General features: G+C 37.1%; 1 protein-coding gene across 1 annotated transcript; it reads left to right on the top strand.

Annotated features, from left to right (window-relative positions):
* Nucleotides 1–1,774: 1,774 nt before the first annotated feature.
* On the top strand, nt 1,775–4,085 carry LOC117913482. The gene is made up of 7 exons (XM_034828468.1): nt 1,775–1,868; nt 1,981–2,065; nt 2,144–2,224; nt 2,327–2,419; nt 2,537–2,772; nt 2,867–2,942; nt 3,894–4,085. The coding sequence occupies exons 2-7, from the start codon at nt 1,985–1,987 to the stop codon at nt 3,954–3,956; spliced, it is 630 nt and encodes a 209-aa protein (XP_034684359.1). The 5' UTR covers nt 1,775–1,868; nt 1,981–1,984; the 3' UTR covers nt 3,957–4,085.
* The last annotated feature ends 14,466 nt before the right edge of the window (nt 4,086–18,551 follow it).

The raw sequence follows: 18,551 nt of genomic DNA, 5'->3' as shown, positions 1-18,551 counted from the left end.
ATCTCAATGATTTTCATTTACCTAATGTAACAAAATGTTTCCCATTTCTTTGTTAATATATGTTATATTTGTGTAATAATTATGATGAATGTATATAGGAACACTATATTCACGTTAATATGTCTTTAACATTTGATTAATTTATTAATGAATTATGGTTGTTTAATGCAGTGATAATATGAACATACGGTGTCGTTGTTCTGGCCGTAGATTCCTCTCTGGATTCATTTGCTCTCAGAAGTGAAGAAGGATGTAATAAGAGAACTTGGTTTTGGTGGGCTATTGCAATTAGGTTGTAAGGAGGTTAATTTAGATTTATGTTTTTGGTTGATAAAAAACACAAACATTGTGTATTCCCAACTCGAGTTATTTGGGGGTAAGAAGGTTTCTTTGACATGTCATGATGTTGGGATGACGATGGGCATTCTACATAGTGGAAGAAAGTTAATTGTTGAGAAGGGAAGTGTTAAAGCTAGTCAAATGCCGAGTTTGCAAGATATAGAGTCAATGATGGTTGGCATTGATGATATGGAGGAATTTAAGCGGGTCTTCTTGATTTTCGCTTGTGCAACCTTATTGGCACCCACATCTCGTTTGGAAGGTAGTCACTCGTTATGGTATACACCCCGAGAGCAGTTACTTGGGAACATAAATTGGGGAGAATATGTCTTAGAATTTTTTATTCAAGCTATACATGAACATAGGAGGAAGGAAAGTGTTTGGATTAAAGGGTGTTTGATGTTTCTATAGGTAACTTTTTGTCTTATTTATAAGTATATGTCCATGTATTAGATATTCAATAATGGTTATACACTATGTTTTAGCCATGATGTTACCACTAATTATGTCTTATATAATGCAACAGATATTCTACTTTTCAATATCTAATTTTCCAGCCATGTATGTGGAACTTACCACTCCTCGCATTGCTGCATGGAACGATTTTTTGGTTAAGCAACGCATCAAGTTGGAGTTAGAAATGCTTGGAGGATTTGGCAAAGTTGAGGTATAATTAGCTTTTAGTTATATTAACATAGTTGATTACCATTGTAATTAGATTATTGGGATGACAATTTACATGTTTTGCAATGATAGTTGGTTAGCACATCGGCGGAGCAAGATGAAACAGAAAAAAATAAGGCTCCTGCAGTTGATGACCCAGTTGACCCAGATGAGAATGAAGACTTTGATGTAATCTTTCATACCTAATGACTATGAATAGTAACTTATATTAAGGCTTAGTTTAAATATATTTCATTTAATGTTCCTTCATTATGTTTGACTTAGGTTATTTATGCTTGCATGGAGGCAACACAACGTCAAATCACCGATGCACAAAGTCATCTTAATAGTCTTATTGCATCATACAACCGTGACGTGAAAGTGTTGAGGACTCGTTTCACCTCTTCACACTATCGCACAGATGAAGGCCAACCATCAAATTTTCATGAACATGTTAATGAAAGTGGTGCACCATTTTATACAAATAATCCACAGCATTCACCTGTTCATTCTGGTGGTCAAAGAAGATCTTCTGAAGATGACCTTGGATGTACAAATGAAGGGGTGTCAGCAAGACCCAACGTAGAAGATGGTGTGTTCTTTTCAAACGAGGATCCCCTTCACCCTGGGCCACACAATATGTTGGTGTTAGTGCAATCGTGCATGAACAACAGTGTGGATGTAGCACCACAAGCCTCAGAAGAAATACGACCACGAAGAGTAAAAATGAAAGTACCTCGTCATAGGCAATGAGCAGCTGCGCGCAAGTCACATTTTGTACAATTATGTGTATCAAAATATAAAAGGTTGACGAAGGAAGAGACACATGTTGCCGACTATGTGTTTGACGAGTCAAAAGATCCTAGGTTAGTCCCAAATCACACGTTTAGCAAGTATTGTTTTTAAAAGACTATGATTATGGATTTGTCTAGAAAACAAAAAAAATTACTCACGTCTTGTATTTCATGTGATTAATAGTGAGATGCTTTGTGCATATGGTGGCTATAGTGTGACACGGGAACAATTTCAATGCTTAGTAGGGGAGAGCTTCATTGATATTCCGGTAAGGTTTATGATAAATAAGAAAAAATACCTTCATCTTTCCATTGATCATTTTAACTAATGAAGAGGCATTATGTAGGTGATATCCATGTTTTGCCGATACATGAATGCAAAAGAAGAGAATCCTTCTCGCAGACACTTTTTTAATCCATACTTTGGGATGAGGTTTTTTCCTCGAGTACACCAAATCTTGTCCCTAATATAAGATGCATGTATAGTTTTAGTCATACATTGTTACTATGATCTCAACAACTTTTTACAAGAAATATGTGGTTCAATGAGCAAGTCTACCTCAAAATCAACACTCAAGAAAAGATTAGGTAGCTACTGTGTTAATCTTGAATGTTGCAACCAGGTAATGTTTGACTATTGTATTGATTACATAGATTGATGACAATTTTTTAATAATTTCGAATTTATATTTCAAATATTTAAGCCTTCATTGTTGTTATGATGATTGTCTGTTTTGTAGTTTTATATCCCCTTATTCCAATTTAATGAATGGGTCATCATGGTAATCAATTTGGAGGCTAAAAGGGTGGATCTACTTTCATCATATAATAGCATTCAACGTGTTCACTTTGTTAATGAAGCTTTCAAAGTAGTTGGATTTATGTCGCAGTTATTAAGAAATTTCTTCAAACGGAATGATGTGAATATAAATAATTTACATCCACAGTATGCATATATCGTTGGCGATCCAAAATTGTTAGTTACTTATATTTTTTTTTCATGTATTCATTTTCAATCCTAATTGGGTCCTATGTTAATAACATGTCACAAATCATACTTGTTATTGCAGATGTCATACTGGGATGTATGCTATTCTCTATATGCAACATTGGGATGGAAGTGGTCTTAATAGAACCATTAATTCTGTAAGTTGTTAAATATGATGTTAAGTTTTTATTTTCAAATGTACATGTTAAATGTTACCGGGATGTAGGGTCTAACATAAGTTTAATGTGTAGGAACGCATGAACCTTGAAAGATTGAAATTTGCAACTCATATGGTTCTTGATAGCGAAAACGAAATTGGTGAAATGGTTACAGCTAATATTTGGTCAACTAACGATGCAGAATAGTATTGGGTAACCTTCACATTTAATTTCTTTTGTTTTATTTCATTCAATTTTTTAACTATACATCCAAATTTAAACTTCAACTTGGTCATTGATAGTGAATAATAGATTTTGAGGCTATGTCATTTCTTTTTTATGGTACAATAGAAGGGATAAGTTATCAAGACTGCTTCCAATGCATGCATGGTTCATTTGACTACCAGGTTAGGTGTTATCTCCTCCCTATATATATAAAACTATAGTAAATGACATTTTTAATTTTTAAGGTTATATTATTGACAATTTCTTTATGCTTCCATAAATCGTTTGTGCTATTCCATATAACCTGTTTAAATCAGTTGATAATATTGTAATGACATGGTCTGGTTGCTTAAACTTATCCCCAATTTTCTATGTTTATGTATAATCATGAGCTAATTATTAGATAACTCAACAACCCTGTAAACCAATTTGGTCAAATGGCTGTATTTTCTGTTTAGCTGAAAGAATCCTTGTTACCATCTTATTGTGGGTTTGGCTGTCTCGCATCTATAAAGCAATTGATACTAAACTTAGTTTAGAGTGATTTTTGATGGTTAGACATTTAATAAGACCAAGGATGACTTGTTCCTGCATTAATATTTCCTAGGGGAGTGTTGTGGAAGGAACCCTCTAAAAGAATAAGTTCCTTCATTACTCATAAGCTTTATAGGTTTTTATTATGTTTTATTTACATCTTGTGGTTAACTGTACTTCTCTTATCTTTAGGAGGTGACTGATAAGCTGATTGAAGAGGATGAATTTGATGCAGATCAAAAGGATGCATTTTAGGTGATCTGTAATTGATGATATGCATGTAACTGATTACTCTTGCATGTAATTAACCATACCATGAACTTAAATTGTTTTGGTTGCTCATAATTTTGTCAAAGACAATGTCCGAGAGACAAAAAAAGCCAATAGACAGGTATTTTATAGCAGATACCAATCGTTGCAATAGTTTTGGTCTTGCACATAAATTTCAAATATGTTGAGTACTTGTCAATTCATTTTCTTGTAGGCTAGAGAAGCCCGGAAAAAGGTCTTGCAGAAATGAGTTAGTAGACTAAAGTAGCATTTGAAAACATGAAGTTTAACAAGTTCTACTCAGTCCAGACCGATGATACTCTTGACATATCAAATGTTAAGGTACAATTTATTTTTTCTTTTGCAAAAGCTAATATTATTAACAACACCTAATTAAAAGAAGGTGCACAAATGTACACAAGAAGTTTAGAAATTAGTCATAAAGGCAATTAGATTGAGAGATTAACAAAAGCACCTCTCTATAATCATCAAGAGCCCAACCAATCAACACAATCTAATATGGATAGTCATGTTAAAAGCCAAAGAGAGCATAAGAAAGAATTTGTTAGAGTTTATTCCGATTATTCTTCATTAACAAAAACTCTAAAATGTTAAGGTACAATTTTGAACATCTCTTTTATTGAAAGAACAGAATATCTTCGACACTACTATTTTTGTTTCTCCATATGAGACTATTGATAGCCTATGCATCTTGTGCATGTTGAAGCTGGCCTTGATGCGATATTCAAGATCATGGTGTATTGCTATAAGTCGTTCCCTACATAAATAGTCAAAAAATAATCTCTTGATGGAATATATGTTTAATTTATTTATCTGTTCCATGCTAACATAACATGTCTACTATTTTTAATATCAACTAACTGATCGCCCAAAAGCTTTGTCATTATGTGGCCATTTTTTTTCCTTGGTATCCAAATGGATCAATATGACACTATTTCTAAATGGTTTGACTTTTACTTAGCTAATTAAGTTGAGTTTTTTCTGTTGAGTCACCTTGTTTTCACTTGGCCATGGTTTATTGAGGGTATGTTTTGCCATCCATTTTGTGAATAAGTATAAAAAATAGTTGATTGGTTGTAGCATATCAATGAATTTGGCCTCTTCTATTAGAGCAGACACTTGTTAATGAATGCTAATTGCATTATCTTATTTGTGCCCTCTCTACATATTTTTCAGGAAATAAGTATGACTCATTAATCTTTAAATAGTAATTATTGTTGTTTGGAATGCCTTTCAGGCACCGTTTATAAACAGGTATTATGGGAAAGCTCATGAAGTTCTGTGATTGGGCTCATCAACACCAGTATTTCTACTGCAAAAGATGCCAATTGGTTTGCATTGGGGACTATAGCTAGCTATTGATTCTAGGATATGTTTCATGATGAAAGTTCATAATGGAACCCTAAATGTGTGCTAAATCTGGTGGTTCTTTCTTGGTTTCTCAAGTTTGTCTTACCTTTCCAATTTATGTACTTTGTTAGAAGTTCTAATTTTGTCCCATCAACATTATTTCTTGTATTCCCAAAAGGTTCACTTCTGCCAATGCCATGAAATACAAATAGTTATTGATCATTTATGGAGGTTTAAATGATTGTGGATGATATAAGCATTTACAAAATGAAATTGCATACTCGTGCAGTGTTTGACATGATGGAAAATATCATACTGGTAATAAATCTTTGTTTAGCAAGGTGATTAGCTTCTATGTGTAGCTATCAGAGTAATAAAGCCATAGAATTTTATATTTATGGATGATTTTTAAAAATAATTATTTTTAATGATATGGGTCATTTTTTTCCAAATTGAATTAAATAAACTTCTACTACTGTTTTTGTGGAAAAAAAAATTGGAGTCCATGCGCATTTTTTGTCAATTGTGAAAGTTTTTTTTAGCATTTTTAATAATTTAATGATACATTTTTTAAAGTATTTAAAATGTCATAAAATATGTTTTAATATACGTATTTTTTAATTTTAAAATAAATCTCTTAAATATATTAAATCAATTAATGCTACTTTTCTTATAAAAATTTAATAAATATTATATTTATTCATACTTATATCAATTACATTACACTTATTTGATAAATATTTGGCCATTTTATGTCAAAGAGAACAAAAACTTGAAAAACTTTTGTTGCATTTGATTTGATTGTACCACAGTGGACAATTAATAAGTAGAGGTCAACATATTACCAATATTTATGATGCACCTACCACATAATAACTTAACATTCACTCCACATAATGATAGTCTCCAATTGTAGGCTTGTAGAAGACTTCATATTACCAATATTTATGATGCACCTACCACATAATAACTTCACATTCACTCCACATAATGATAGTCTCCAATTGTAGGCTTGTAGAAGACTTCATTCACGTTGTTTCATCCCATCCAATTTTAGTGACTTGTAACTATGCACTCATTATGGAACATTAAATGCATGTATGTACTAGCTACATCTCTTGCACAGGCGGACCTCCATTCCAACTTCAACCATTTACTCAGTTTGGTTGACATCACATCCTCAACAACCTATATTCATTCCCATTTACACCTCATTTTCTACTACCTATACACGTTGCACATCACAACCTCCCTCTTCCACCCACCCATTCCTCTATTGTAGTTAATCTACCATTTCACTCTAAGATTTTCACTGGCATAATCGTCAACAGTTTGCTACAATAACAACAACAATAAGGTTTGTTTTTCATTATTTTCTGCACATATTTTCTCTTGGTTGTGGCAACCACTCTTTTGGGAGTTGCTTGAATTCCTTTTTAAGCTATTTGTGGTTGGCTTGGATGCAATGAATTGAAACTTTTCATCTCTAACTTCCATCATTGAATTTTTAACAATATGTAGTGCCATTACAAGGACCAAACATCATGCCGCCTAAAAAGAAGGTTAGACATGGCTCAACGTCAACTGTACCTGAGGAAGTCCAACATGACCCTTTCATGCCTCGCCACCCACCTGATGAGCACGAATGTGATAAGCTCATAGCAAAATGACCAATTGCCGTTGAGCGTGTCATACTCATTGCTGGGTTTGAAGAACATGGCGTTGCTGAGTTACTAGATTTTTACAAATTGAGACATTTTATACAGCTAACGCAAGAATGTTATCCAACTCCTGTGCGAGCATTCTACAGCAATATCAGAAATGTTGACGAGGAGAAATATTCATTTCACACTTCATTCAAGGGAGCTGCTGTGCGAGTTTCCCCATCCCTTATTGGACGCACCTTCTCTTTGGAAACACCCAAGAAATCTATTAACTTTTGTATTCCAGAGATTGATATAAAGGCAATGTCAGACACAATAACAAAGGAATTATGCAGCCATTCTTTTCAATTGGGTACAAGCATTGAACGTAGATCTCTACTTCCAAAATACAGGATTCTAAGTCTGATATTGTTTCATACTGTCTTGAATAAGAAGGGTCATCTTAATGAGCTTACACTATATGTTCTGCATATTCAGTTCCACATGGCACGTTGTAGTAAAATTAATTTGCCCGCACTTATTTTCCATAACATGATAGAGGCACGGCGTAGTAATGTGAGCACACGTGCATTACCATATGGTTCAACTGTTTGCTTGCTTTTACAAAATGCAGGGTTGGATTTCAAGACACTGCCTTATGAGTCAATCCCGCGCATGCAACCTATACGCATGAAAATGTCGATAGACAAACAAACATCATCCTCTTCTTCGCGTAGGTCAACTAAAAGTTCTCAGCTTGGGGATATTTATGCAATGTGCAAATCAATGAACAATCAATTGAAGATTGTGCGTCAACAATGCGATCGTTCCATTGCAGCATGGAAAGCATTGCACCCTGATGCTCTACCTCCTACGCCATCATAGACAGATGACGAGGAAGATGGTGATGATGATGGTGGAGATGAAGAAGACGAAGATGCACCGACTGATGGAGAGGAGTAACCTTAGTTTCTAGCCGTCTTACAACCGAATGCGTATGTGTGCGCACAACATTTTCATGGCTTTTGTAATAAGTTTATAAAATCTCGTTCTCAAACAACTTCTTAACTCCTTTTACTTTAACGCTTTCCAATGCTTATCGATATGCATGCTTTCATTAATCATCAGTAAACTTTATACTCTCTTGCACCAATTGTCAACACTCTATGCAATATTTATGTGTAAATGTGATGCTAGTTATGAGGTTGGTTTAAGTTATTTTGAATGTCTAAATGACATTTTGCCTATTTTCCCATCTTAGTATGTATTGACTCTATATTTTAGGCTTCAACACATATGAAGCAATTCTCCATACATTTTATTTCAATGTGAATGTGTAGGGCTAACCCTTCATGCGTTGGGTCTGCCTCCATGACCATACTGTCCAATCAACAAGTAAGATAAAGTCACTATGAAGGCATGCCACCTGCACAAGGGGCATGCTTATCTTTTTTATACTGCACAAATAATAACTACGATTAGGTTTTCACCCACTTGCATGCATGTCATATGAAAGGTGTGCCCCTAATTTGGCTATTGCACATGGCATTTTCGACACATAGGCATGCCTGTGAAATAAAGGATAAGCCCTTATTTTGTGTATTGCATATAACATAAGATTCCAAAGTTTATCATACCATTGGGGATCTGTATGACATGAAGGCGGTGGCCATAGTTTTCCTTCATGCTCATTCATACAAAAAAATGTTGTCATTACCTAATACTTTATTTAAAATTTATATTATCATTTTATTTTATATTATCTTTATTTTTTTAACTACTTTTTTTATTTAACTCATTATTACTTTTTCTTTATTTACCCGTTTACTTTTATTTAATTTCAAAATTTTGTATTTTTAAATATTACAAAAATAGTTGTACTCGGAATTTGCTATAATAAAAAAATGATGAAGTCCTAATATTTTATAACTTAAAATTAATTTGATTAGATAAATGATTAATAATTTTAATTATTTAAATAAATTAATGTTAATTGAAAAATTGTCACCACATATTTGTAATAAATTTTTAGAAATCATATCTCAAATCAAATATTTGATATAAATCAATTTAGTTTTTATTTAAAATGTAATTAAATATGTTTTTAAAAAAGTATTTTTTCAATTTTGAAATAAATCACTTATGGGTTGCCAAATTAAAATATGGTCCATCCATCCATCCGGAACGCATTTTCGGACCCTTGGTACATCCTTCACAAAATTTGGTACATTCTTCATTAAATTTGTTACATCCGAGCTTAGTGATTCCGGGACTCCCTTCTGACCATGGATGAGCCACTATTTCATTTCAAAACCCATAACAAAGTGATTTGGGGCCGATCCCCACTTCGAAAGCATTTTTGGACCCTTGGTACATCATTCACAAAATTTGGTACATCCTTCACAAAATTTGATACATCCTTCATTAAATTTGGTACATCCGATCTGACAGATTTCGAGACCCCCATTTCAACATGGATGGTCCATAATTTCATTTAGAAACCCATAACAAAGTGATTGGGGGTCAATCCCCACTTCGGAGCGCATTTTCGGACCCTTGGTACATCCTTCACAAAATTTGGTACATCCTTCATTAAATTTGGTACATCCGAGCTTAGTGATTCCGGGACCCCCTTCTGACCATGGATGAGCCACTATTTCATTTAAAAACCCATAACAAAATGATTTGGGGCCGATCCCCACTTCGAAAAGCATTTTTGGACCCTTGGTACATCATTCACAAAATTTGGTACATCCTTCATTAAATTTGGTACATCCGATCGGACAGATTCCGAGACTCCCATTTCAACATGGATGGTCCATAATTTCTTTAAGAAACCCATAACAAAGTGATTGGGAGTCAATCCCCACTTCGGAACGCATTTTCGGACCCTCAGTACATTCTTCACAAAATTTGGTACATCCTTCATTAAATTTGGTACATCCGAGCCTACTGATTTCGGGACATCCTTTTGACCATGGATGAGCCATTATTTCATTTAGAAACCCATAACAAAGTGATTTGGGGCCGATCCCCACTTCGGAACGCATTTTTGGACCCTTGGTACATCCTTAACAAAATTTGGTACATCCTTCACAAAATTTGGTACATCCTTCATTAAATTTAGTACATCCGATCTGATAGATTTCGAGACCACCATTTCAACATGGATGGTCCATAATTTCATTTAGAAACCCATAACAAAGTGATTGGGGGTCAATCCCCACTTCGGAACGCATTTTCGGACTCTTGGTACATCCTTCACAAAATTTGGTGTATCCTTCATTAAATTTGGTACATCCGAGCTTAGTGATTCCGGGACCCTCTTCTGACCATGGATGAGCCACTATTTTATTTAAAAACCCATAACAAAGTGATTTGGAGCTGATCCCCACTTCGAAAAGCATTTTTGGACCCTTGGTACATCATTCACAAAATTTGGTACATCCTTCATTAAATTTGGTACATCCGATCGGCCAGATTCCAAGACTCCCATTTCAACATGGATGGTCCATAATTTCTTTAAGAAACCCATAACAAAGTGATTGGGAGTCAATCCTCACTTCGGAACGCATTTTCGGACCCTCAGTACATTCTTCACAAAATTTGGTACATCCTTCATTAAATTTGATACATCCGAGCCTAGTGATTTCGGGACCCCCTTTTGAGCATGGCTGAGCCATTATTTCATTTAGAAACCCATAACAAAGTGATTTGGGGCCGATCCCCACTTCGGAACGCATTTTTGGACCCTTGGTACATCCTTAACAAAATTTGGTACATCCTTCACAAAATTTGGTACATCTTTCATTAAATTTGGTACATCCGATCTGACAGATTCTGAGACCCCCATTTCAACATGGATGATTCATAATTTCATTTAGAAACCCATAACAAAGTGATTCGGGGTCCATCCCCACTTCGGAACGCATTTTCGGACCCTTGGTACACCCTTCACAAAATTTGGTACATCCTTCATTAAATTTGGTACATCGACCTTAGTGATTCCGGGACCCCCTTCTGACCATGGATGAGCCACTATTTCATTTAAAAACCCATAAAAAAGTGATTTGGGGCCGATCCCCACTTCGAAAAGCATTTTTGGACCCTTTGTACATCATGCACAAAATTTGGTACATCCTTCATAAAATTTGGTACACCCTTCACAAAATTTGGTACATCCTTCATTAAATTTGGTACATCCGAGCTTAGTCATTCCGGGACCCCCTTCTGACCATGGATGAGCCACTATTTCACTTAAAAACCCAAAAAAAAGGTATTTGGGGCCGATCCCCACTTCGAAAAGCATTTTTGGACCCTTGGTACATCATTCACAAAATTTGGTACATCCTTCACAAAATTTGATACATCCTTCATTAAATTTGGTACATCCGATCTGACAGATTTCGAGACCCCCATTTCAACATGGATGGTCCATAATTTCATTTAGAAACCCATAACAAAGTGATTGGGGGTCAATCCCCACTTCGGAGCGCATTTTCGGACCCTTGGTACATCCTTCACAAAATTTGGTACATCCTTCATTAAATTTGGTACATCCGAGCTTAGTGATTCCGGGACCCCCTTCTGACCATGGATGAGCCACTATTTCATTTAAAAACCCATAACAAAATGATTTGGGGCCGATCCCTACTTCGAAAAGCATTTTTGGACCCTTGGTACATCATTCACAAAATTTGGTACATCCTTCATTAAATTTCGTACATCCGATCGGACAGATTCCGAGACTCCCATTTCAACATGGATGGTCCATAATTTCTTTAAGAAACCCATAACAAAGTGATTGGGAGTCAATCCCCACTTCGGAACGCATTTTCGGACCCTCAGTACATTCTTCACAAAATTTGGTACATCCTTCATTAAATTTGGTACATCCGAGCCTAGTGATTTCGGGACCCCCTTTTGAGCATGGCTGAGCCATTATTTCATTTAGAAACCCATAACAAAGTAATTTGGGGCCGATCCCCACTTCGGAACGCATTTTTGGACCCTTGGTACATCCTTAACAAAATTTGGTACATCCTTCACAAAATTTGGTACATCTTTCATTAAATTTGGTACATCCGATCTGACAGATTCTGAGACCCCATTTCAACATGGATGATCATAATTTCATTTAGAAACCCATAACAAAGTGATTCGGGGTCCATCCCCACTTCGGAACGCATTTTCGGACCCTTGGTACACCCTTCACAAAATTTGGTACATCCTTCATTAAATTTGGTACATCCGACCTTAGTGATTCCGGGACCCCCTTCTGACCATGGATGAGCCACTATTTCATTTAAAAACCCATAAAAAGTGATTTGGGGCCGATCCCCACTTCGAAAAGCATTTTTGGACCCTTTGTACATCATGGCACAAAATTTGGTACATCCTTCATAAAATTTGTACACCCTGCACAAAATTTGGTACATCCTTCATTAAATTTGGTACATCCGAGCTTAGTCATTCCGGGACCCCCTTCTGACCATGGATGAGCCACTATTTCACTTAAAAACCCAAAAAAAAGGTATTTGGGGCCGATCCCCACTTCGAAAAGCATTTTTGGACCCTTGGTACATCATTCACAAAATTTGGTACATCCTTCATAAAATTTGGTACATCCTTCATTAAATTTGGTACATCCGATCGGACAGATTCCGAGACTCCCATTTCAACATGGATGGTCCATAATTTCTTTAAGAAACCCATAAGAAAGTGATTGGGAGTCAATCCTCACTTCGGAACGCATTTTCGGACCCTCAGTACATTCTTCACAAAATTTGGTACATCCTTCATTAAATTTGGTACATCCAAGCCTAGTGATTTCGGGACCGCCTTTTGACCATGGGTGAGCCATTATTTCATTTAGAAACCCATAACAAAGTGATTTGGGGCCGATCCCCACTTCGGAACGCATTTTTGGACCCTTGGTACATCCTTAACAAAATTTGGTACATCCTTCACAAAATTTGGTACATCCTTCATTAAATTTGGTACATCCGATCTGACAGATTCCGAGACCCCCATTTCAACATGGATGATCCATAATTTCATTTAGAAACCCATAACAAAGTGATTCGGGGTCCATCCCCACTTCGGAACGCATTTTCGGACCCTCGGTACACCCTTCACAAAATTTGGTACATCCTTCATTAAATTTGGTACATCCGACCTTAGTGATTCCGGGACCCCCTTCTGACCATGGATGAGCCACTATTTCATTTAAAAACCCATAAAAAAGTGATTTGGGGCCGATCCCCACTTCGAAAAGCATTTTTGGACCCTTTGTACATCATTCACAAAATTTGGTACATCCTTCATAAAATTTGGTACATCCGATCGGACAGATTCCGAGGCACCCATTTCAACATGGATGGTCCATAATTTCTTTAAGAAACCCATAAGAAGGTGATTGGGAGTCAATCCTCACTTCGGAACGCATTTTTGGACCCTCAGTACATTCTTCACAAAATTTGGTACATCCTTCATTAAATTTGGTACATCCGAGCCTAGTGATTTCGGGACCCCCTTTTGACCATGGATGAGCCATTATTTCATTTAGAAACCCATAACAAAGTGATTTGGGGTCGATCCCCACTTCGGAACGCATTTTTGGACCCTTGGTACATCCTTCACAAAATTTGGTACATCCTTCATTAAATTTGGTACATCCGATCTGACAGATTCCGAGACCCCCATTTCAACATGGATGATCCATAATTTCATTTAGAAACCCATAACAAAGTGATTCGGGGTCCATCCCCACTTCAGAACGCATTTTCGGACCCTCGGTACACCCTTCACAAAATTTAGTACATCCTTCATTAAATTTGGTACATCCGACCTTAGTGATTCCGGGACCCCCTTCTGACCATGGATGAGCCACTATTTCATTTAAAAACCCATAAAAAGGTGATTTGGGGCCGATCCCCACTTCGAAAAGCATTTTTGGACCCTTTGTACATCATGCACAAAATTTGGTACATCCTTCATAAAATTTGGTACACCCTGCACAAAATTTGGTACATCCTTCATTAAATTTGGTACATCCGAGCTTAGTCATTCCGGGACCCCCTTCTGACCATGGATGAGCCACTATTTCATTTAAAAACCGATAAAAAAGTGATTTGGGGCCGATCCCCACTTCGAAAAGCATTTTTGGACCCTTTGTACATCATACACAAAATTTGGTACATCCTTCATAAAATTTGGTACACCCTTCACAAAATTTGGTACATCCTTCATTAAATTTGGTACATCCGACCTTAGTGATTCCGGGACCCCCTTCTGACCATGGATGAGCCACTATTTCATTTAAAAACCCATAAAAAAGTGATTTGGGGCCGATCCCCACTTCGAAAAGCATTTTTGGACCCTTTGTACATCATGCACAAAATTTGGTACATCCTTCATAAAATTTGGTACAGCCTTCACAAAATTTGGTACATCCGAGCTTAGTCATTCCGGGACCCCCTTCTGACCATTGATGAGCCACTATTTCATTTAAAAACCCAAAAAAAAGGTATTTGGGGCCGATCCCCACTTCGAAAAGCATTTTTTGACCCTTGGTACATCATTTACAAAATTTGGTACATCCTTCATAAAATTTGGTACATCCTTCATTAAATTTGGTACATCCGATCGGACAGATTCCGAGACTCCCATTTCAACATGGATGGTCCATAATTTCTTTAAGAAACCCATAAGAAAGTGATTGGGAGTCAATCCTCACTTCGGAACGCATTTTCGGACCCTCAATACATTCTTCACAAAATTTGGTACATCCTTCATTAAATTTGGTACATCCGAGCCTAGTGATTTCGGGACCCCCTTTTGACCATGGATGAACCATTATTTCATTTAGAAACCCATAACAAAGTGATTTGGGGTCGATCCCCACTTCGGAATGCATTTTTGGACCCTTGGTACATCCTTAACAAAATTTGGTACATCCTTCACAAAATTTGGTACATCCTTCATTAAATTTGGTAGATCCGATTTGACAGATTCCGAGACCCCCATTTCGACATGGATGGTCCATAATTTCATTTAGAAACTCATAACAAAGTGATTGGGGGTCCATCCCCACTTCGGAACGCATTTTCGGACCCTTGGTACACCCTTCACAAAATTTGGTACATCCTTCATTAAATTTGGTACATCCGACCTTAGTGATTCCGGGACCCCCTTCTGACCATGGATGAGCCACTATTTCATTTAAAAACCCATAAAAAAGTGATTTGGGGCCGATCCCCACTTCGAAAAGCATTTTTGGACCCTTTGTACATCATGCACAAAATTTGATACATCCTTCATAAAATTTGGTACACCCTTCACAAAATTTGGTACATCCTTCATTAAATTTGGTACATCCGAGCTTAGTCATTCCGGGACCCCCTTCTGACCATGGATGAGCCACTATCTCATTTAAAAACCCAAAAAAAAGGTATTTGGGGCCGATCCCCACTTCGAAAAGCATTTTTGGACCCTTGGTACATCATTTACAAAATTTGGTACATCCTTCATAAAATTTGGTACATCCTTCATTAAATTTGGTACATCCGATCGGACAGATTCCGAGACTCCCATTTCAACATGGATGGTCCATAATTTCTTGAAGAAACCCATAAGAAAGTGATTGGGAGTCAATCCTCATTTCGGAACGCATTTTCGGACCCTCAGTACATTCTTCACAAAATTTGGTACATCCTTCATTAAATTTGGTACATCCGAGCCTAGTGATTTCGGGACCGCCTTTTGACCATGGGTGAGCCACTATTTCATTTAAAAACCCATAAAAAGGTGATTTGGGGCCGATCCCCACTTCGAAAAGCATTTTTGGACCCTTTGTACATCATGCACAAAATTTGGTACATCCTTCATAAAATTTGGTACACCCTGCAAAAAATTTGGTACATCCTTCATTAAATTTGGTACATCCGACCTTAGTGATTCCGGGACCCCCTTCTGACCATGGATGAGCCACTATTTCATTTAAAAACCCATAAAAAGGTGATTTGGGGCCGATCCCCACTTCGAAAAGCATTTTTGGACCCTTTGTACATCATGCACAAAATTTGGTACATCCTTCATAAAATTTGGTACACCCTGCACAAAATTTGGTACATCCTTCATTAAATTTGGTACATCCGAGCTTAGTCATTCCGGGACCCCCTTCTGACCATTGATGAGCCACTATTTCATTTAAAAAGCCATAAAAATGTGATTTGGGGCCGATCCCCACTTCGAAAAGCATTTTTGGACCCTTTGTACATCATGCACAAAATTTGGTACATCCTTCATAAAATTTGGTACACCCTTCACAAAATTTGGTACATCCTTCATTAAATTTGGTACATCCGACCTTAGTGATTCCGGGACCCCCTTCTGACCATGGATGAGCCACTATTTCCTTTAAAAACCCATAACAAAGTGATTTGGGGCCGATCCCCACTTCGAAAAGCATTTTTGGACCTTTGGTACATCATTCACAAGATTTGGTACATCCGATCTGACAGATTTCGAGACCCCCATTTCAACTTGGATGGACCATAATTTCCTTTAGAAACCCATAACAAAGTGATTGGGGGTCAATCCCCACTTCGGAACGCAGTTTCGGACCCTTGGTACATCCTTAACAAAATTTTGTACATCCTTCATTAAATTTGGTACATCCGACCTTAGTCATTCCGGGACCCCCTTCTGACCATGGATGAGCCACTATTTCATTTAAAAACCCATAAAAAAGTGATTTCGGGCCGATCCCCACTTCGAAAAGCTTTTTTGGACCCTTGGTACATCATTCACAAAATTATGTACATCCTTCATAAAATTTGGTACATCCTTCATTAAATTTGGTACATCCGATCGGACAGATTCCGAGACTCCCATTTCAACATGGATGGTCCATAATTTCTTTAAGAAACCCATAAGAAAGTGATTGGGAGTCAATCCTCACTTCGGAACGCATTTTCGGACCCTCAGTACATTCTTCACAAAATTTGGTACATCCTTCATTAAATTTGGTACATCCGAGCCTAGTGATTTCGGGACCGCCTTTTGACCATGGGTGAGCCATTATTTCATTTAGAAACCCATAACAAAGTGATTTGGGGCCGATCCCAACATCGGAACGCATTTTTGGACCCTTGGTACATCCTTAAGAAAATTTGGTACATCCTTCACAAAATTTGGTACATCCTTCATTAAATTTGGTACATCCGATCTGACAGATTCCGAGACCCCCATTTCAACATGGATGATCCATAATTTCATTTAGAAACCCATAACAAAGTGATTCGGGGTCCATCCCCACTTCGGAACGCATTTTCGGACCCTCGGTACACCCTTCACAAAATTTGGTACATCCTTCATTAAATTTGGTACATCCGACCTTAGTGATTCCGGGACACCCTTCTAACCATGGATGAGCCACTATTTCATTTAAAAACCCATAAAAAAGTGATTTGGGGCCGATCCCCACTTCGAAAAGCATTTTTGGACCCTTTGTACATCATGCACAAAATTTGGTACATCCTTCATAAAATTTGGTACACCCTTCACAAAATTTGGTACATCCTTCATTAAATTTGGTACATCCGACCTTAGTGATTCCGGGACCCCCTTCTGACCATGGATGAGCCACTATTTCATTTAAAAACCCATAAAAAGTGAGTTGGGGCCGATCCCCACTTCGAAAAGCATTTTTGGACCCTTTGTACATCACGCACAAAATTTGGTACATCCTTCATAAAATTTGGTACACCCTTCACAAAATTTGGTACATCCTTCATTAAATTTGGTACATCCGAGCTTAGTCATTCCGGGACGCCCTTCTGACCATTGATGAGCCACTATTTCATTTAAAAACCCAAAAAAAAGGTATTTGGGGCCGATCCCCACTTCGAAAAGCATTTTTTGACCCTTGGTACATCATTTACAAAATTTGGTATATCCTTCATAAAATTTGGTACATCCTTCATTAAATTTGGTACATCCGATCGGACAGATTCCGAGACTCCCATTTCAACATGGATGGTCCATAATTTCTTTAAGAAACCCATAAGAAAGTGATTGGGAGTCAATCCTCACTTCGGAACGCATTTTCGGACCCTCAGTACATTCTTCACAAAATTTGGTACATCCTTCATTAAATTTGGTACATCCGAGCCTAGTGATTTCGGGACCGCCTTTTGACCATGGATGAGCCATTATTTCATTTAGAAACCCATAACAAAGTGATTTGGGGCCGATCCCAACTTCGGAACGCATTTTTGGACCCTTGGTACATCCTTAAGAAAATTTGGTACATCCTTCACAAAATTTGGTACATCCTTCATTAAATTTGGTACATCCGATCTGACAGATTCCGAGACCCCTGTTTCAACATGGATGATCCATAATTTCATTTAGAAACCCATAACAAAGTGATTCGGGGTCCATCCCCACTTCGGAACGCATTTTCGGACCCTCGGTACACCCTTCACAAAATTTGGTACATCCTTCATTAAATTTGGTACATCCGACCTTAGTGATTCCGGGACACCCTTCTGACCATGGA

The sequence above is a fragment of the Vitis riparia genome, chromosome 4 (assembly GCF_004353265.1).
Source record: "Vitis riparia cultivar Riparia Gloire de Montpellier isolate 1030 chromosome 4, EGFV_Vit.rip_1.0, whole genome shotgun sequence".
Taxonomy (NCBI): Eukaryota; Viridiplantae; Streptophyta; class Magnoliopsida; order Vitales; family Vitaceae; genus Vitis; species Vitis riparia.
The sequence above is the reverse complement of the archived record's forward strand: the minus strand, read 5'-3'. Positions and strand labels throughout refer to the sequence as shown.